The 22271-nt window shown below is 37.5% G+C and overlaps 2 protein-coding genes and 1 non-coding gene across 6 annotated transcripts in view; 2 read left to right on the plus strand and 1 right to left on the minus strand.

The window, feature by feature from the left end:
• The window catches only part of LOC143264620 (uncharacterized), a 188496-nt gene that overhangs the window by 77139 nt on the left and 89086 nt on the right, over positions 1–22271 (plus strand). The window lies entirely within an intron of this gene.
• LOC143264714 (5S ribosomal RNA) lies at positions 6054–6172 on the plus strand. The gene has a single exon (XR_013038644.1). It is a non-coding gene; the product is annotated as a 5S ribosomal RNA (ribosomal RNA).
• Positions 6429–12047, minus strand: LOC143264617 (uncharacterized). The gene is made up of 2 exons (XM_076532732.1): positions 11180–12047; positions 6429–7411 (listed from the first exon to the last, which is right to left on the minus strand). Exons 1-2 carry the CDS (start codon positions 11606–11608, stop codon positions 7013–7015), a joined length of 828 nt encoding a protein of 275 aa, XP_076388847.1. The 5' UTR covers positions 11609–12047; the 3' UTR covers positions 6429–7012.

Consider the following 22271-nt stretch of genomic DNA (forward strand, 5'->3'; position numbering starts at 1 on the left):
TTGCAACAATAATCCTTTGCAACTAAAAAATGAAAAAATTTTTGATAATCGTATCAATGGGGAGTTAGACTCCACAAGATGCGAAAGGCTTTGTTCCGATCGGACCGCCCACCTAGGAAAAACCGCCGAACATGCATAGAAAAAATAATCCTTTGCAACTAAAAAATAAAAAAAATGTTTGTTAGAACGGTAGGGAGACTGTACCAAGCAATGGGAATAATACACCAACGTCAACGTGAACTCATCTTGCTGCATAAGTTGCGTGTCAAAGCGGCAAAGCTTAGTTAGTGTTTTGGTACAGTGCATTGTAATTGCCCTTTCTTGTCTTTCCCGTGCATAGCACGGGGCGTTCCACTAATAATAATAACAATAGTTATTTGCTAATATCACGAAAACTAAAGTTTTCCGTCAATTATGCATAAGGAAAAACTCGTTTAGAATCATGCTACTAATAACGTATTAGAAGGACATAAAAATCGTTCGAAGTTGGCTTCAAAAGTTAACAACAATTTCTGTAATATCTCGAAAACAAAAGCTTTCCGTCAATTTTGCAAGAGGAAAAAGTTGTCCAGAACCACGACCCTAACAACATATTCAAAGGACATTAAAATCGTTCGAAGTTGATTTCAAAAGTTAATGACAATTTTTTTCGCTAATATCTCGAAAACTAAACATTTCCGCGAAATTTGTATATGAACAAAATTGTACAGAATCATGTCTGCGATAAGATATTGAAAGCGCACTAAAATCGAGAAAAGTTTATTTTAAAAGTTGCCGGGTTTTCTGCAATAACAACACTTTGCAATTAAAAAATGAAAAACTTTTTAATTATGGTACCAATGGGGAGTCTGAACCCACCAGATGCAAAAGGCTTCGTTCCGATCGGTCAACCCAGCTAGGCGTAATCGGTGAACATACATAGAAAAAGAAAAAAGTTGCCGGTTGTTTTGCAATAACAACACTTTGTAATTAAAAAATGAAAAATTTTTTGATAATGGTACCAATGGGGAGTCAGCACCTACCATATGCAAAAGGTTTCATTCCGATCGGTCCACCCAGTTAGGCGTAATCGGCGAACATACATAGAAAAAAAAAAAAAAAAAAAAAAAAAAAATATATACTGATCGAATTGAGTAACCTCCTCCTTTTTCGAAGTTCGTTAAAAATGACTCTCCCTTCTCGGATAGGAGCCATAGGCACTCGAAAGCCATGTCCAAAGCCTTCTAACCGGGCCCCTATGGTTCTGCTAGGAATGAGGATGTCATCCCCAGCTACCTCATCTTTTGATCAGATAAGTGCAATCTTGTACTGTTCACTAATCGGGAATTTAGTTTCGTTAATTTCAAGTCCCTTAGCCAATGGAACAACTCCTTCTCTTGTAAGCACTGTTGCCGTTAGGTATACACACTTATATCTACTGCCTTGCACTGTGAATTGCAGATCCCCAGCGACAACCGTAGGGTCACCACGATAGTGGATCTCATCGAGTAGGACGAAATCGGCCTCTGTTTGTATTTCAGGTGCTCTACGCAAAGCTGTACCATAAGACATGATAGAGAGTTTAACTTGACCTGCACTCTTTGTCTCGGTATGGTCGGTATGTTGTTGTCCCACTACATAGGTAAGCTGGTACTTATAGCAACCACTGCCAGTCAAATCTAGAAGCGAGAGATGCTGGTAAGCGCCCTTAGCCGCGGCTACGGTCGGCTGCAGCAAGTACGCACGTTTTCGCCCTTCAAGAAGTTTCAGCAACTGGCTGGTAAAATTCATTGTTTTACCGGCACCCATTGGCACCTCTACTAAGAAATAATGTTTGTCAGCAAGTAGTTGCTTATTGAGCAGCTCGACAACGGCGGTCTGAAAATAGTTATCCGGAGTCACATCTGGGCTCGCGTCTGGAGCCATCACAGTAATAGCATACGGAGCAGCCGGACTGTGGAACTTATTGTATGATGTAATGGCACGTTTTTCTAATCTACCTAAGGCATATATAGAAACGATTTTTTCACGACTATTCACAATGGGACTCCCGCTCATACCTCTGAGTCCTTTTTATTCGCTCGGAGTTATGGTATTAAAGTTCGAGTCTATATCAACCGGGCGCATCTCATAAAACAATGCCCCTCGGCGATTCTCGACTTCACCTCTAACTTTTTCAACGATCAAGTATTGACCAACCCCTCTGCTCGGACAGACAGCGCATAGAATTTCTCCAGTAACTGCCGTCTCGAAGGGGTAGGCTCCCTGGCCGTAGGTGACGATGTCTTCGACTGCTGAGCTATTGAAAGGATCGGCCCATGTATAGCTTAAGCCGGCTCTAGCGACGGACACTTTGCAACCATAAGTGACATGGTATGAAGTGACTAATTTATCGCTCTCGCCAAAATACGAGCCCTGATCTAAGCCTGATATGAGCATGCCTGCCCACCAATCTCCCTTCCTAATGTCGCAGATTTCTTCTGACGAACTTGCTTCACTTGTTAATTCACTCAGGTCGAACGACAAACCCAAGGGTGAGATTGGCTTTGTAAGCCTCCACTCCATTAAAGACTTGATGGTTGACCCAGAGTGAACCTGTGACCTAAACTTTGGGGCGTTTCGCCGCCAGTCACTATGAATTTTGATCTCGGACATATCTACAATATTGTTTGCTATCCTCGGTTCTCTGGATAACATTGCTTGCTGTAGTGCCTCAAGTTCATTATTGTTTCCACTGACAAAAACCAACACAACTTGCTCGACCAGCTCTGTGCCAACAAATATGGCTGTAATTTCATCAATTGAAGCCGAGCTAATAAGCCGTAGCTCTCCCGTGACGGTTATGACAGGGAAACCCAAACGATGCAATTGGTGGCAGACGACCCCAGCTTTAATCGCAGCATCCGTTATCGGTATGCTTAATACTAATTCACCGCCAGCCTCTCTGATATGTAATTGTGAGTCTACTACTAACCTTAAGACAACACTGTTGCGATTAAGAAAATCACCCCCATCAAAAGCAATGGTAGGAATGTATGAAGGCGTCATCTGTTCCTCCTCTGTCAAAGCACGCTCCAACATGTTCTCTCGTGATCTTAGGTAATGAAACATTTCACCGGCATTGGTTATTTCAAGTTCCAACTGCGGCTTAGCTAGTACAACTTCATTGCAAACATTAGTGTGAGCTAATGCACAATACTCAAATGTCCAGGGATCATATTCAACGCTGTTGTCCTGCGTCCAAACACTCACTATCTGCTTATGTATATCAAGTAATCTATACATGGTGTTATACTTGAACTTGCAAGTCTCAATATACCGAGCTTTACAGTCTCCTGTAGCCACTCTTCGGTTTCTCGAATACTCTACCTTGGTCAATCGCCCAGCGTCGGCTAAGACATGTTCTGTGTAATTCGTTGAGCCGTTTATTACAGCATAGTGGTACGTGTTACCTACTTTTCTTGCTATTGTAACGATAGATTCAATTTTGACATTACCCTTACTGTAAGGCCATATGCCCTCTGTCCAATAATAGATACACTGGTCACTTTTGAGTCGTTGAGGCATTGAAATCACCAAGCTATGACACACAATAACAGTGTTGTTTCTGATCATTATAAAAGTTTGCCTCGATCCAGGACAGTAATAATACCCTGACCCCGAGTCAGTGTAGAAACATGCCATCGGTGAAGAAGCTGTAGTGAGTTTCAAAGTTTCCAGCTTACAATTAGTCTTGATGTCCGGGTAAACCTCGATATACCTAGGGCCGGTGACGGTGTGTCCGGCGAAAACCGAAGCATCCTTGCACCTCACGAAAGGCAGTCCAGTCACCATAAGTGTACTGGCTGCATTTCGTGCCCCAGTAATCAGTCCACTCCTGGACACTAGCATCGCCCTCGAAGTCTGGTGGTACTATCTGAATGATGGCATCTTCAGCTGCCACTTCCTCGGCTCTTGGTCCTGTCTCCGTATGTCCGCTAACGTCCTCAACCTCTGACATTTCGGGCTCAGGTGATGTCGGGCACACGGAACATTTAAAAGTGCCTGCGTAAAGTGGAGCAGGTAACGCAGGTTTCACTCCAGGAAGCGGGGTGTCAACTGTTCCCTCTTGTATGAAATAAAAGGCATCATCTAAAAAGAGAACGTGACCGATGTGCTTGCGGTGATCAATAATCCCTGATGCGCCACACAATTTGCTTTGGTACACGTGTATACTCGAACCATCGAGTAACGTGCAGTTGTCTGGTACGGTCTCAAAAGGCCGCCTTTTGGTGGCAGCATAAGTGTTCCCATATATTTTGTTGACCCAACTTGGGATCTCTACCCCTTCACCGTAAATGTATATGCACAGTTTTGTTGAAGCGCCACTCCCACGTGATGATAGCCTGTCCAACCTGCATATGGCCAGCAAGTGACTCAGTGTGTTCACTACACTTAACGAAATTAAATACAGCATCCCAGCTCATACGCTGCTTGGAAGCTGCTGCTCGAGTGACGACCATCTTAGGAGAGCCTCCCTGTTGTGAGGGACCTGCGACTGCCTCGTCTAAAATCAGTCTCCGCGCGCCGTCCTTCTTGCTTTTTGGTGTTCTCGGACTTTTTGGCATGGTAAGACGTAGTATAAAAAATAATCGGTAGTAGTTTTTCAAAGACTGCCAGCGGTTCAGCACAACTAGAAGTCTTTTATTTTTGGTATTGTTGCAGTTTCAAAACCCACTCTAAGGCGATTTTTGTATTGCAGCAACAATGTTCTTGTCCTTTACAGGATTTCTAATCGAAAAACACTCAGAAAATCCGCTGTGATCTTGTGCCAACAAATAGCATCTGATAACTAGCGCTGAGGGTTTGCTAAATTTCTTAAGTGCCTATACCTAAACATCTGTAAACGGTCAATACTAATTTCTACCAACGCTGTGAACCATGTGCCGCTACAAAAACTTTAGATTTATATTAATGCGTGGGATTTTACCCAGTAAAGGGAATTTTCAGAGTTTCTGTAAGAGTTTTGTAGACTTACATTGGTTTAAAGGGTATTATTGAATTTCCGTCTTCTCACAGTCGTGTTTTATTTGGTCGGGATTAACGACGAGTCTGTGACTAGGACTGGGATCATAATCAGGTTTCTAGGTCTACAGTTATGTTTGTGATAGTAACCGATATTGTCATTTGTTAAGTTTCGGGATTTCCTAGCTTTAGGGTGCTTATCAATTGTTTCCGTGAAGGATCTTTAGCTGCTGTATTTGCGTTCGAGTTACAATAAGGTTTAGTTTGAGAAATTGAAACGTATTTCCATGGCTATGCACTGATTACCGACAACATTGTCAGCAGTTCCTTCGCTTGAGCTGCTACAGGATACGATGAGGATTGATTTCATCCCGAAGTTTATTAGTACCATTCTTGCGTACTGCGCCACGAATCTCGTAAACACGTTCATATCGTCGTGTATTACTAGTGGCTCACAGTTCAGTCTTTCCTACTGACAGCATGCACCACAGGTATTTAGCAGTGGGGATCACACTTCAGTCTCTTTCGTTTAGGTGATATTTCTATTTTCTCAATTGGCTTGCACCGCTTTCAAAATAAACGGTCAATATATTAAAATTGTAGCCTGGGACATTTGAATATACAGTCCACCGGAAATAGAGAAATCAGCGTTGTCAGTTGAAATAATGCATGAACATGCGTACCGGCACACAGTAGATAACACAAATGTCAGCGCTGGCGTGAACGTGATCAAGAGGAATTCTGTTCACGTCGGATACTCGTGACGTATTAACAACTGTGCTGCGCGGGGTTAGCATACGAGAAAACCCTTTGGTAGCGGGGCCCGGTAGGGCTGGATAACCCCGCACTATGGTTACGGACACCGCCGTCGCCCGAGGTGTAGGACCAGACCCATGAACATGGTGTTCTGCCTCTAGTATCCGAGACGAGTCTGTGAGACAAACTATACACGATTGAAAATGATTTAAATGACTGACTTAATGTTAAAATGTTTATTACACTTCTTATTTATCTTGCATAGAGAAAATAAGAGAATAGTAGAAAAGTAAAATTAGTACTATTGACTAACAGCCAACGGCCATACTAGTCAGGATATACCGGTTCTCGTCCGATCACCGAAGTCAAGCTGAGTTGGGCGCGGATAGTACTTGGATGGGTGACCGCTTGGGAACTCCGCGTGCTGTTGGCTTTTTTTTTACTTTCTGCTTTATTCAATAAAAAATTCAACGATCGTAATGTAAATACAATAAAAGAAGCTTTACACGATTGCATTTGCTGAACTTTTTATTCAAAAGAAAGAGGGAAACGGGGAAAAAAAGAAGCCAACAGAGCACGCGGAGTTTCCAAGCGGTCACCCATCCAAGTACTATCCGCGCCCAACTCAGCTTGACTTCGGTGATCGGACGAGAACCGGTTTTTTTTTTTTTTTTTTTTTTTTAACAGAACGTTTATTGTGCCAATAAATAATAATATTTACAAAGGGTACAATAAACCAAAACGAACAAACGGTATATGCTTTGGGTTGGATATATACAATGAGATTATAGGCTCCTACATGGAGCACGCGCAATCTATATAATGATTTCTAATGCAGAACGTCTTTTTTCGACATGAATGATGATAAACTTACGACTAAGGAGTATACTTGTACTATGAAATTTATAATATAATATATACAGAAACGGCACAGAGGACTGTATAAACGATATATAGTGTTTGGTGTTGGGGTCTGAGGAAAAGGAAGAAGTGGAAAAGGAAGAAAAGAAAATGAAAATGAAGTAGGGCAGAGGAAAAGGCGGAAAAAGTATTAAAAGATGTTCCTACTCGGTGGGGAATAATATCCCATTCTTGTCAATATTAATTTATAATATTTATGTTATTTTAGCCACCAGTATTTCTTTGTGTCTATTCTATGTTTGTCTTTCCTATCTATGCTGAACAGTCTGTACTTAAAGCGTATGTTGGGATCATTAAATTGGATGTTTTTATTGTATGTGATTGTTTTGTCGACAGTTTTCCTAAATGCGTTTTACAAAATTGGGATGTTTTCAGGGTTTTGTATATATCCTTCGCTGTCAAGAAAGATGAAGGATTCCGGTGGAGTATATCCGGTTTTTAGAGTTTTTGTGAAATATAATGGATTTGGGTATGGTAAATGACACATAAGACTATTGCATGTTATTTTGACAGTGTTGGCCCAGTGATTGTGTATAAGTTTAAGTAAAAATAGGTCATTGCGGATGATCTTGGCTTTTTCGTATAGCCTATGATTGCTGATGAGTTTGGTGTAATTGGATTCTGGTGTTCGGTATTTGCTGAGGCAGACTCGTAAACATTTCCTTTCAAAGGTTCTTAGTTTCTCCATGGTTCCAGCGCTGATGTCGGACCATATTGGGCATCCGTAGCTCAAGATGGGTCGGACGAGAAGCTGGTAACATAAAATTTTCACGCGTTTTATCTAGATCTTTGGAGTAAAAAATTTTTTTGTGGATAACGAAGGCTTTCTGAGCTTTTTCTATTTGTATTTTGATGTGTTCGTTGTAATTTAGTTTAAAGTCCAAATGTATGCCTAAATATCGGACAGTATTTTTATGTGGAATTTTCGTATTTAAATCTTTCGCATCGCGTTTATGAACTTTAGTTCCGTGTTTACGTACGTCGAAGTTGGCGTTCGATATGGGTGAGATGTAGGGTCGAAATAAGATTGTTTCGCATTTATTAATGCTGAGCTTAGGTTTCCACGTATGAAAGTAATCTTGGATTTTACCGAAAATTTCCTGTAAGGCTGATTGTAATAACGAAGCTTTGTTGCCGCGGATGTAAATTAATAAATCGTCTGCGAATGCTAACGCGAATTTAGCGAAGTCGATATTTAGACCATACATTTGTAACAAGTCGCTTATGAATATGTTGAACAGAACGGGAGAGTTTACTGTGCCTTGTTGTAGGCCGTTTTTAATTTTGAAAGATTTACTCGATCTGAATTGACCGTTGGTTACGAAAAATTGTTTACCATGAAGCATGTTCCAAATCATCTGTACCAGATAGATTGGGAACTCCTTCTTTAGCAACTTGTAGAATAACCCATCCAGCCAAACAGTGTCAAAAGCCTTTTCAAGGTCTATGAGTAACGCGGCGACGCAGTCTCCGGTGTTTCGAGCCCAACAAATATCCGATGTGAATTTAGTTATCGCGTGAACTGTGGAGTGTCTATGGCGAAAGCCGAATTGGTATTCTCGAATTATATTTTTCGATTTGCAAAAGCTAACTATCGAGTCGTTTATTGCTGTTTCGAAGACCTTGCTAATATTTGGAAGAAGGCTGATCGGACGGTAGCTATTAGGATCACTGCCATCTTTGCCTTTTTTTCTGATTGTTATCAGTTTGGCTGTCTTCCAAGTTGTGGGGAAATACACTAGGTTTAGGCAGTTGTTAAATATAATACTATAGTGGAAAATGTATTTCTGAGGAAGATTTTTCAAGACGATATTGGGTATTTCATCGAAGCTGGAAGATTTTTTATTATTTAGTTTTTTAAATGTGTTTAAGAGTTTAGGGTATGAAGTGAAGTAATTGGGGGGAACGGATTCTTCGTCGGGGTTGTTCGAGGTGTTCGTATCGGAAAAAGTGCAAACTGTTATGTTGTTTTCCCTATTCTGTTTTATTTCTTGTTCTAGCGTGTTTATTTTTTGAGCTATTATGTTGGAGTGTTGTTTCTTACCCATGTGCAAGTTTTGAGTGTGAACTGATTCGAAGTGTGTACCTAGTATGTCAAGTTTATTTTGAGTGTCGGTGATTAGGAACGCGTTTGAATCTGTTGTTAATTGGTTGGGGTTTAAGTTAGCTTTGGCAAGGAGCTCGATGTTTGTAGTCGGGATTTAAGGGTCTCTATATCACTGTTTTCTTTTGTTCGAAATATGCTATTTATTGAAGGAAAAAGATCTTTATTGTTTTGTAGAGAAATTTTACTAATTCGGTTTTTCCAGTAATTACTTACGGATTCTTGGAAGGCTTTCTTAATTTCATATCTGATCTTTTTAAGCTGAGCATTTAAGATTTTTATGGTCGTATCATTTGCTTGTGTATAGTTTTTTAAATTCGAAAGTCTATTGATTCGAGTGATGAGGGAGCTTTTCTGTTTACGAAGGTTTCTGATTTTTAGGGTAATGTACCTATCTGTTGAATTAAAGTTGCTCTCTATTCGCGGTACCGCTAAATCTATTGCCTCGAGTATGTGGTTATTTAGTTTACATATGTAATCGTCGATTTCCTCCGTCGTAAGATTTCTGTCGTTAGGTATGTCTACTGTGTCTATTTCTAATAGTGTGGTCTTAAACTTTGTCCAGTCGGCTTTATGGAAGTTGAATTTGATACATGGGGATACTTCGTCGAAGAGAAAAAAGTTTGCTGATGGGATGGATATTGAAATTTTCGTCGCTCTATGGTCGCTGTCATATTTAAAGGACTGTAGGAGGTTGGGTGCTGGTGTATCGTGGAATTTGATTCTATTGTCGGCTAGGCAAAGGTCTATGAATGCCCCACTTCTCGGATAGGAAGGGACTATCGTGCTGTATAGCGTTGTTCTGTAATGATTTCGTTTTCCGAAATCCACTTATACAGGGATACACCTCGGGTGTTGTTTATGGTATTTCCCCACGTATGGTGTTTAGCATTTAGGTCTCCGGCTAATAGGTAGTAATTGTTTGTTTTATGTAATTGGAGTGAATCAAAGAGGGCCTTGAATTCTAGCATGAATTCTTTTTTCGAGTTAGCTGTGGCGTATCCCGCAATCAGGTATAAGTTACGGTTATCTTGAAATTTGATTTCTAAAACTGTTGCTTCGAAGCATGTACTGTTTCTGATACTGTTTGTCTGGATGTTTTTGAACTTAATGTCTTTCCGGATTAGGATTCCCGTCCCTCCCGCCTGTATGGAGTTTAACCTGTCTCTTCTGATAAAGGTGTAGTTTTTGTAATTTATTTTGTGGCTTGGATTTAATTTTGTCTCTGAAAGTAAAACTACATCCGGTTTATGTGTGTTGAGGCAATCCAGGAGTGTGACCCTTCTTTCATTGATTATGATCGAATTTACGTTTATTTGAACTATGTTTAGTTTGTGTAATAACAATTTATTGGCTGTATTTTGGTGGAAACTATCTGCTATCATTTTAGATTTCTATTTCAAGGGCTTGTGCAATTATGTTTATTTTATTTGAATTTGCTGTTATGTTTTCAGCAATATGAGCGCTAATGGTGACCGTTATGATTTTTTTAATTTATTCTAAAATAGTTGGTTGTTGTGTTTGTGTAATGTTGTTTTGCTGGAGTGTGTCTGTGGGGTTTTTTGGTGGCAACGAGTCTGGTTTATTTTTTGCTGTTATTTGGCTATATGAAATATTTGGTTTGACTGTGTTTTTGTACATTTTTGATTTTTTTTCCTTTTCCGCTTGTAGTTGAATTTTACGATTTTCTATTTTTTGTTTAAGTTCTTTAAGTTTTGGGCACCCTCTGTATGACGCTGGGTGTCCGAACTCTTTGCAATTAATACAGTAGGGTTTAGAATCTGTGGTGTTTAAATCTAAGTTAGAACGGGGGCATTCTCCTGGATTGTGGGGCTGGTTGCATTTTACGCATCTGTATGAAAGGTTACAATTTAGTGCAACGTGTCCTATGCGTTGGCATCTTTTGCATTGGATGCGTTCTTTTTTGATTAGTTTTTCCCAGGTTACTATCGAATGAAGAACTGTTTTAATAGACTTTATATTGTTAATTAAGCTAGTGTGTGAAACTTGGACTATATATATTGGGAGATTACGTCCTTCTTTTACGGATCTGTGAGTGGTGAACTTTTTCACGCTTTTGAATTCTACATCTTGGACGTCTTTGGATTTTAAATCGGTAAGAATTATTTCTGGGTCGAAGTCGCCGTCTACATGTTTTAAAAGGATGCTTATCGGTTTTTCTTCTTTGGGCGTGTAGGTGAAATATTCGATATTGTTTTTTTTTAGTATATCGCATGCTAATTTATATGTCATTAGAGAGTCTGTGTTTAAAAGGTGTTTTGCTGTATTGATTTGTTTGACTGTGAAGCCTTTGGTGATCTTCCCTATTATTTCTATTGTTTTTTTGCTGTTGCTGTTGTATATTTCTATAGGGGGTGGTTTTGTTTTATTCGAGTCTGGGGTTTGTACATATACCTGGTCTTGGGTGAGCCTGGCCTTCTTTGTTGAGGGCGTCGATGAGCCTTCTTCTTTCGATGCCGTCTCCTTGGGTTTTTCCGTCCTTGTTTGTGGTTGTGTGCCTTGGGTGGATTTTCTTTTGTTTACCGGAACTGTTGTCCAAGAGTCACTGGATGAACTTTGCTCCTTGGCGGTGGGTTTTGGAGCAGGTACCGAAGGTTCCTTTGTTGGCTGGGGTTGCGGCTCCGGCGCAGGTAGTTCTGCTCTAGCGGTACCATCGGGCTTTTTTGGGGTTTTCCGCTTTCTTTCTTCTTCTAGTTGGTTGGATAGCCTTTCTATCGTTTTATTTAGATTTGATATAATTTTTATCAGCTCTTCATAAGAAGGCTTCGTTTCTTCTGTATCCTTCGAATGGGTTGATACAGGCTTTCCCCTGTTGTTTTTCATAGTGGGGTTTTTGTAATCAGTCACTGTGCCTTTTTTTCTGCAGATTAGTTTCGGCTTAGGATTTAGCCTTTTGACGGAGACATTGTTTATTGATTTATTTATCCGTGATATTAATGTGGTGTTTCCTGATATGTCTTCTTCCTTTATGATTTTAATCAGTTCATGTGTGTTCACTAGATTACTGTTTAATTTTGTATGGCCGGAGCTCGTGCCCCCTTGTATATTTGTAATGTCTATTTTTAAATATTGATTTTTTTTTTCTAATCCCTATCACTGAGATTTTTAGCTGGTTTGAGTTCAGTACTCAGTCGCTGATAATGGTTATAAATTCGATGAATGCACTGTAACACGTAGCACAAGCACTTATGGGCAAAACGCTTTTCGAGTATTCGAACTGTCACACCGGAGGTACGATCATAAACACGTCCGTTCCGATCGGTGGTCAGCGATCGAATGGACGAGAACCGGTATATCCTGACTAGTATGGCCGTTGGCTGATAACACATGGTGCCAAAATTGTTTTTCACTGTATACCCTGTGTATTACAGTTATTCTTTTTTATTTTCCAACAGTTTCATTTGTTAAAATTCTCGATTACTTTATTTTTGAATATTTTGCATTATTGTCGCATATAAGCAAAGACAAAACACATCAGAATTCATAATCAAGTAATCCGAATCGTACTTAGGAATTTTTATTAGTGTCATTCGTATCTGACACAAACTAAGAATTAACAAACAAGTCAATCGCTTCGGACGTATAATTCGAGTCAACCGTTTTCGGACTCACTCCTAAACTGTTACTCTCAAGATTAGTTTCTTTTGAGCACAGCATGCGCGAGTCAGCACAGCATCGAAAAAGGGAATTTTTAAATCCTTTAAATAAATTATTCAATCTGAATATGATATTTGGATACCTTTAAAGCAAAAGTCTATGATACCGTCAAATAGCATTTGTATGTTGAGTCGGCTTAACGAAAAATTTAATTCGAAGTCTTTAGCCAAACTAACCAACCCTATAGTCAACCCTATCAAGGTTTTATGTACTTACCCGATTTTTATTAGTTTTCGAGATATAACGCTTAGAAATTTATTGATTTTCAACAGAAACGTCACGATTTGAGTAGTAAGTCATAAAAATGGTCTTATTGTTGTGGTAAGTGGTGCGGGTTTGACTCTGCTTGCCGAAACTGATAGCCGAGGATCTACGGACCCAACAGTAAGTCCGAAGAGTACGAAACGTGGAAAGAATTGTCCATTACGCTCTAAATTTTCCGCATTAAGGATGATGGAGAGTTTCCATATGAACACTTTTTCGTGACATGAATAGTTCATAAAATATCGCGCTGTCACACTTTGGTGCGGACACCCTGTATAATGCTACACATTATGTTACAATGTGTTCTACGTTGCTTTCGAGTTCGGTTCTAAACTGAACTTCCGCTGTGTTTTTAAAAATTAGTAAGATTTGGAATTTTAACACGTTCCGTGCCGCACCGTTTTTTCAAGACTTTCCGTGGAGCGCATACGCCCCACGCTTTAGACTTGTGTTTTTTTGATTTGGCATATACGCCTATCCCCCGATTTACACTGAAAATAGATTCCTTAGAAAACCGTGTAAATCGAAATCGTAGATTCTTATACGTAAAACCGTGTAAATCGAAAGCAAACTCAAATGTGCATAATTCAGTCATTTATTTCAACGTAAAATAAAACTAAATATATCTTAAAAACATAAAAATAACTGTCTATTTATAAAATGACAAAAATATAAAGGTATATGTATGTAATTCATTTTACATATAGAAACGAGAAATATAAATTAAAAAATTTAACCAGAAATTTAGTTACTGTTATCACTTTCGTAGACTCTTAATCTTTTATTCCTGATTGGTATGATATCACTTTCATCACTCGATAGTGGTTGATGCGATTCAAGTTCGATGTTAGATGAATTAGAAACAACTTCAGATGGGCGAACCTTGGTAGTGAAATCCGTAATTAACAATTGTGTTTCGTTTTTGATCAAATCTTTATAGACCTCCTCATATTGAGTTAAGCGTTTATTAATATCTCGCTGAAATAGGAGAGCTCGTTCAACATTCGGGTCATTTTGTAGAAAATGATTACCCAATTTTCGCCCTAATTCAAGTCCTTCACGGATGACTTTTGCTGTGAATGCAACTGGTTCAGACTCTGCTTCATCAGGATCACTGCCACGATCATTTGTTTCATTAACCATGTCCACTAAATCATCCTCATCTAGTTCTTTGTCCTCCATTAGTTCTACAATATCTGCCTCAGCAAAATCTCCATTATCTGAGAATATTCATGCTCCAATGGTAATCTAGAATTTTCACCTTCAACTACATCTGGCCATAATTTTTTCCAGCAGGCATTGAGCGTTGATTGCTTAATTTCGGTATATGATACTCCAACATGCTTAACACAATCTAAGATTGTAAATTTTTTCCAAGCATCCATAATTGGGAGCGATTCATCATGTTCCATTTGTTCTAAAATATACCTGAAGGTTCGCTTGATGTACTGTGCCTTAAAGGTCGAAATTATCCCTTGATCTAACGGCTGCAATAAAGAAGTCGTATTGTTGGGTAAAAATACAACTTGCACATTTTCGTGATGTAAATCTTGAGGATGGCCTGGTGCATTATCAATTAAAAGAAGGGCCTTAAAAGGCAACCCCTTTTTACTTAAATACCTTTTGACGTCTGGGACAAAAAAGTTATGAAACCATTCATTGAAAAGTGTGGCAGTAACCCAGGCCTTCTTATTGGCCATCCAATAAACGGGAAGGTTGTTGATCTTTATTCCTTTAAATGAGCGTGGCGTTTTCGATTTGTTAATAACCAATGGTTTCATTACATGATCGCCTGAAGCGTTGCAGCAGAAAAGAACTGTTATACGACTTTTCGCTGCTTTATGACCACTAGCTGATTTGTGAGCTTTAGCCAAATAGGTTCTTTCTGGCATTTTTTTCCAAAATAACCCGGATTCATCAGCATTGAAGACCTGGTCAGGAATGTAGGAATTAACGGCTATAATTTCAGCAAATTTTGCCGGATATTGTTGCGCTGCATCTGAATCAGCAGATGCTTGTTCACCCTTCAATCTTAGATTATGTAAAGAATGTCTTCGTTTAAATCTTTCAAACCAACCATGGCTTGCAGAAAAAGATACGTTCTTTTCAGCTGAAGAAGTAGATGGTAACTGATTCTTAATTTTTTCATAAATCTTCAAAGCCTTATTTGTAATTGTATTGGTATCAATTGGAATCCGCTTTTGAGTGGTGTCTTCTAGCCATATCATTAATGCATTTCCATATTTTCCATTGCAACATCCCTTACGTATGTAGTTGTGCTCAGACTCGTAGAAGATCCAGCTGCTACACTTTTTCTAATGGAGTCTTCATTTTTTCTTATTGTCCTTATTGTGGCTTCATTCATAGAATAAAATTTAGCAACATCTATTACTCTCTCCATTATGTAGACGATCCAAAATTTTAATTTTGCTTTCTAAAGATATAACTTTTCTTTTCATTTGTTATTTTGTAATTCCTTTTGGCATGGTAAAACCCCTAAAATTTTAGTAAAATTATAAAAATGCTACAAAAACTAAAATTGTTTTTCACTAACCAGTTTATATGAAGTTTTAAAAAATTCCAAATAGAAAAACACAATGATGTACAGCTTTCTGCTGCTAAAAATTTACTGCACTAAATTGTAGGGGACAAAGTTTAAAATAACTTAAAATGTTCTTTACTATTCGGATTTACTACAGGTATTTGATTCGATTTCTTGGACAAGACTCGGAGAAAGACTGGCGAGAGACTCACGAGAAACTGTCGGGGCGAGCCTCCGGTTTGCCTATCTGCCCTCGGCTGGCGCGTCTGAAAAGTTGAATAACGCGATGCCTTTTAGCGCGGGCTCACCACGTTCGTCAACTATCTCGGATCTTCTCGTTCCGGGCCGGTGCAAATTTAAAAACCGTGTAAAAGTGAAATCGTGTAAACCGAGTACCGTGTAAATCGGGGGATAGGTGTACTTTACTATGATTAAAATAATGCAAAAATCATAATCATCAAGGGAAGGATATACATTTTAAGATGCATAATACACAAAAGCAATAAATTTATTTTTCTAGGAATTAGTTTAACAAATACCTGGCTAAACATTACTCTACTAAGCGGCTTGCCCGGCCTGAACGGAAAGTTCAGCGTGGGGCGCATACGCCCCACGCGGCACGGAACGTGTTAATTGATTTCCTCGCGCTTTTTGTAGTGGAGTACTAGTACGCTATGCTAGAATCGATGCTTTACAAAAATCGAAGTCTTAACTTGTGATAGAATATAATTTTTTATCGATAAAATTATAAATTGATGATTCGAATGTTCACGTGAAATTAAATTAATATACACTGCTCAAAAGAAATATGGCATAGAAAAAATTTAGGCAAAAATTGGCCAAATTCGACTGATGATAACTCCGTGAAAAATCATCGCAAAGTTATGCTCTTTTTTTTAAATTAAAGCTTGAGATCTCTGCTTTAAGACCCTGTAGTTTGATTTTAGATTTGATGCATCCCTACCGCAATAACACCGTAAATGTGAGGTCATGTTTGCAATATTGAAAATTACAAAGTTTGACGAAATGCATGGACTTGCCACATTTTTTTGGGGCGATACTGTTTACAGCAGCAGAAAGTACAAACCTTTATCTTTAATTTCCAGTATGTGAAAAACCGCTACCATTTTTTTCTGCAAAGATACAGAACTTTAAAGAAACCCTTGCATTTATGGCATATACTGCCGCCATTAGCATTACCCGATGTGCAGGTCGGAGAGGTTGCTGGACAGATTTTGCACATTATATGGCTCTGACAGGAGCCTTTTCTGTGTGTATTTGTGTGTGAGAATCTGTGTGTGTGTATGAATTATCGTCGAGAAGCCTCGTTGAGAATCATTCTCGAATTTTGCAGTCCCAATTCAATTTGAATGCTCCATATTCTGCAGTAAGTCCAAATTTGAACCCTATAGAAATTTAACAAGACAACCTACCAATCTGTAAGATCTATCGCAAGTCTTAACTGAAATTTGGAATGACATTCCACAGGAAGAAATTAGGGCTTGCATTAACATGAGTAATCGACTGCAAGGGATAATTCAACAACGCGGTGGAAACACGCGTTATTAGAATTCAAACATACAGACACACAGATACTCACACACAAATACACACAAAGAAAGGCTCTTGTCAGAGGCATATGATGCGCAAAATCTGTCCAGCAACCTCTCCGAGGTGCATATCGGGTAATGCTAATGGCGGCGGTATATGCCATAAATGCAAGGGTTTCTTTAAAGTTCTGTATCTTTGCAGAAAAAAATGGTAGCGGTTTTTCACATACTGGAAATTAAAGATAAAGGTTTGTACTTTCTGCTGCTGTAAACAGTGTCGCCTCAAAAAAATGTGGCAAGTCCATGCATTTCGTCAAACTTTGTAATTTTCAATATTGCAAACATGACCTCACATTTACGGTGTTATTGTGGTAGGTATGCATCAAATCTAAAATCAAACTACAGGGTCTTAAAGTAGAGATCTCAAGCTTTAATTTAAAAAAAAGAGCATAACTTTGCGATGATTTTTCACGGAGTTATCATCAGTCGAATTTGGCCAATTTTTTCTATGCCATATTTCTTTTGAGCAGTGTATTTTGAATCCTTTTCTTGCAGATGGCTACGCTAGCGTTGAAGTACGCGATATTTGAAATATTACATGTAATGTTTTAATATTAAAATTTTCTAGATTGACAAAAGAATACGCTATTTCGATTAATAATAATTCACCTTGATTTGTAATTAATTTATTTCATATGTTTTAATTTATTTAGTAATAATTTAATAACATATATTTGATGAATTAGAAGATATGTATTATTGACTGAATAGATAGCACGTATGGTAACGATAAATACGTATGGTAATTGAATAGTTTGTGACGTGGTCGGTAAAAAGAAAAAAACATTGTTGATAATTGAAAAGAAAAATTTTACTATGAAAGAAGTAAAATCTACATAAAGATTTTTGAATCTTGATTGATTCTTCAACATTAACGAATCTTCCGGGATGTCACAAAATGGTATAATTCAAAATATACTACTCTTCCATGCCTTGATCGTTCTACTTACATATACACATGTTTTTAAACTACGCGAAATATGTATAATGCTAAAATTCTAATGAAACACATGAACGCAGCGTCAAAGTCTAATGGCGTCGTAAAAATTAATTATGATTGTTGGATGTGGACTGTGTATTGCGTGTATTGGGGTGCTGTGAGAATGAATCCCCATCGCCGATACTAAAGAACTATTACAGAATAAATAGAGAGTCTTATAATTTTGTCCACCAGTCTATTGGTTAGTGTTCTTCATTATTGATTCGGAAACGAATCTTCAAACTCAATCTTCATAAAGATAAATATTCAATATTGTTTGAATTAATCATCCCTTTCCAGATTTTTCACTAGTTGCGAAACACTGTATACATATTTTTATTTGATGTACTGATTGCAAATAGGAAAATTGATTTGTAACACGTTAATTAAATATATTCGAAAATAACTTACGGAAAATGCCGTTCATAGAAAATTGTTCATATTAGTGTATTATAAAGAATGGAACTGTATTTGATTTTTCTTTTTTCTATAGCTGACGTTTATTTGTATGCTTATGCAAATGTTTTTTGTATACTAGCATGTCGTAGGCTTGGAGATGTAAGTAGCGACTTTACATGTACTTTTTTATCAAATTTACTTGACATTTGTCTAAAAATAATTTAAACAGTTTTATAATCGCGAAACATTAGTATGTTCCGTGACAAGCCCATTTTGCCTGACTTGTCGTTCGGAACATTTGATATTTCGACTAAAGATTGATATATTGTCACAGAACTATTACATGTAATTATTAATTATTGTAAATATAACAACTAAGCAAGCTTATGTGCTTCGTTCTATATTGCATTTTGTGTAATGCGTCAATCTTTTAGTAGAAATATCTTTTACAGAATTAAATTTGTCATAAACATATATTCTCAGCGCATTAAAGAAATATGTATCATGGATGGTACACGTAACACGAAACATGTTAATATTCCTTCATAAATCAATAATTCTTGGAACATATATTATGTTTTGTTCAAATGTACATATTCTTGCCCGTAAACACGTAGAGTTGTTTAAAACTGGCAAGAAAGCCTTGAAAGTGCAGTATCTAATGACTGTTTGCTATCATCTATTTGGATCGAGAAGTAGTGGGGCATATTTGTTCGCTTGTTACGTGTTTGACAAAATTATGTAGATTTGACGTTAAGTTTAAGAGTTATGTTTATGGAAATGTCGATCACGCGTGACACAATGATAATTTGCGACTACTTGTACGTAATAATAAGACTAACAGAGAATGACCTTCAGAATATCTGAATTAGCTATGAAAATCGAATAAACTGCTTAGTTTGAATTATTTTTTACGGCAACAATGAACCTGAAAAACAATTGGTGCTTGCATTTTAATGGTACGACATATTTAACATACAGAAATTGGAAGGTACTGTGGAAGCGAATGTACTTAGATCGCGTGTTATAAATTCTGCATCATCGTCGACGTGTAGATATGGATTGTTTACTGTAAAATAATTAATATAGACCTTTTATTAAATAGAATGTTTAATAAGGGAAAAATTAATAATTATTTAATATAATTACAAAAAAGACAATGGGAAACGTTAGACTAATTAAAAGTCACGTCGTACATAGCAGTAATGAGTTTTTTCCATAGAAATACGACATTGCTTGCATTTACAATCTAACCAATAAATATTTGCAATAAACAGTCTTCATTGAGTCATCGGGTAATTACCTTCGTCTCAGATATTGCGTTGTTTCCTTGTGAGTAGTCAGGACCACTACTAACACTATTACATACAATGTCACTTTTTTGAAAATTGCGCTGCAATCACGAATCGAAAAACTGGAGAAGACATCTTTACAACCGATGTGGATAATGATTTGTACTCCATAAAGGAAAGGGACTGAACTTCAAACTTCAGTCATTCGAGTCTACTGAGCCTTTGACACAAGTATAGCACTTCTGCTAAATCTATGAGAAGAATATAAACTGTCTATGAAAGCCATGGAATTGCAATAATATTAATTCAATATGTATAGTCATGTAACGGGACAGAATATCGATGCAACAAACGAGATACTTGAACACAGAGAGAATGTGCCATTTGCTTAGTATAAAATGTATCTTCATTAAAATGCCCTTGCAGAGCATATGAATAGGACAATAGTAGAAATGTCGAAAAGCATGCTGCATCTATTCAGTTTTCCTGCCAGTTGTTGGAAAATTGCAATTTTTATTGCATTTCACATTACACGTAATTGTCCGAACCCTGAAAAGTGAAAACTTTGGAATAGAAATATATGCTCATGCCAGTCTATTTGTGAGGGTACTGTATGAATGTACTAGTTAAAGTAGACTGTGTTGAATCAGAAAAATTTACAAGCTCAACAGCATTTACCCCTAAGTACCTGATTCTATCGCATTTAGGTTGTTTATTGAAATTTGAAACCATGAGAATACAAGTGACCCGTCATCTGCCAAAGCGGATACGCAGCACAAATCGCGCCACAACGAATGCGCTAACCAGATAGCTATAAAGTTTTTGAAGCAAAAAGCAAAGTCCTTTAATCTTCTCTGATTAAACATTATTATGTCGATCTCAAGAGTCATAACCGTACGATTTAAATGTTTCGAGAAAAAGGGAAACAGCTGTGTCCTATGTTAAATATGAGTAGACAGTTCTACTTTTTAAAGAAGCAATAGACAAAAATTTTCTTTGGACCATATCTTAAATCGAACTACACAAGCGGAATGTACTGTTCTAATTTTTGCACAAAACAATCTTTGAGAAGTAATCTTTGAAACGAACTCAGTGAAACACTCAATGGGAATTGAACTCTAATCAACAATCGCCGAGAATTTAGTAAGTTTAAACGGCGGACTAGAGTTTTTGAAGAACAGTATTCGCATTTCGTTTTTCCGTAGCAGATTGTCAACCTGTTCTTGAAAACCGTGTACTATCATTGGCACACAATATTTCTAGATTCGACGAATTAGCTATTCTGTACAGCATAAAATTCAGTTGTGTGATGCTATGAAGATGATCATTTGTAGGCTGTGTAATAGTCTGTTAGACATTTTTATCGAGGATTCCAAGGATTTGATGAACGAAGAATTTATTTCGGAACATCACAACACGATAGAGGTGAATGTTTCATAAATTAGATATGAAGAAGGTTATCTATTAAATATTCACTACAAGTGATTTATACTGGGAATCAAGATCAGAGTGGATGGTTTATGAAGCAAAAATATGCTGTATTTACGGAGTATTACGTTTCACGTAAACAGAAGGTCAGAATCAGAACAACTTAGAATGCATTTAGAAGAGCGAAGACTTCATATGATTAGAAGTGCTGATCAGAAGTAACAGTTGTAGTGTTCACTACCGGACACGCAGCTGAAGAGCGGTTACGCAAAAATGGAATGCAGGTTTCTATCAAGCATTTGCGTCAGTAATCACAATTAACTCGATTTGAATTAGCACAGGATTCTCAGCAGAATAGCTTGAATTAAACATTCATCAGCTTGATTTCACTACTGTCTGTTTAAATGGATATATCAGTAAATATACATATCTGCAGTTATCGATAACCAACTTTCTTGTTATTAATATAAGAAGATAAGAAAGATGTCTGCAAATGATGTACGTCTTGTATAAAAGAAAATGTACAGACTGAAACCATGTAGGTGTCATTGATATGTAGGACGTCATTTAAAGCAGTGAAAGTTGAATTTCGGAATTACCTCAATATGTTGTATGGCAGCTTCATAGTTGCGTTGGAATGGTATTCTCAAGAGATACAGCAAGGAATGAATTTCGCATGTTGCGTATAATGTACGCGTTAAGATGTTTTCAAACTTCCAAATATGGACGACTTCAAACTTGTTACTACGTCACTGGATTCAACGTTGAGAAACGCAAGAAAAATGTGTCCATTTACTGAGGAGAATGGCTGAATCGAATTACGTTCCTGAATGCTGATTTGGAAAGCATTACCGATTGTTCCTTCACCGGTGGTGCAATCAATTCTTTATGGAGTACTGAAGAAAATTATCCAACTATATCTGAAACAGTAAAAAAGAACATGTGCCTGTTGAGACTCTTGGTGGAGATTGTCGAATAATAAAAAGTAGTAGTGATTTTGAGTAACAACTGGTACGTAGAATTAATAGGGAGGCTCAGTTTATCATGAACATATGGAATATATAAATATCGAACATTATTTTCCGCAGAACTCGCTCGAAGGAGGTGAAGTTTAAATTTTGTATTTTTTTTTTTAAAAGATATTTGTTGACTCGTTGATCCAGATACTAGTAATGCTAATTGATGTAACATATAATTGCTTGATGCAGTTTGCGCAAAAAAGATAACCTTTTTATGCTAGAGTACTCGAAATTATAATGAATTACGTTCGTGCAATTGTTTTAAATTTGTGATTGAGTGTTACTAATAATAAGTT

This window comes from Megachile rotundata, chromosome 6 (assembly GCF_050947335.1).
Source record: "Megachile rotundata isolate GNS110a chromosome 6, iyMegRotu1, whole genome shotgun sequence".
In the NCBI taxonomy this organism is placed as follows: Eukaryota; Metazoa; Arthropoda; class Insecta; order Hymenoptera; family Megachilidae; genus Megachile; species Megachile rotundata.

Bases quoted from the DNA above. Each gene is read 5' to 3' on its own strand.
- LOC143264617 (XM_076532732.1), bottom strand. From the start codon at position 11,608: ATGAAAAACAACAGGGGAAAGCCTGTATCAACCCATTCGAAGGATACA. The intron at 7,412-11,179 runs GTATATGTACAA...TTATGTTACCAG, and splicing joins CCAGGCTCACCCAAGACCAG to CTTCTCGTCCGACCCATCTT.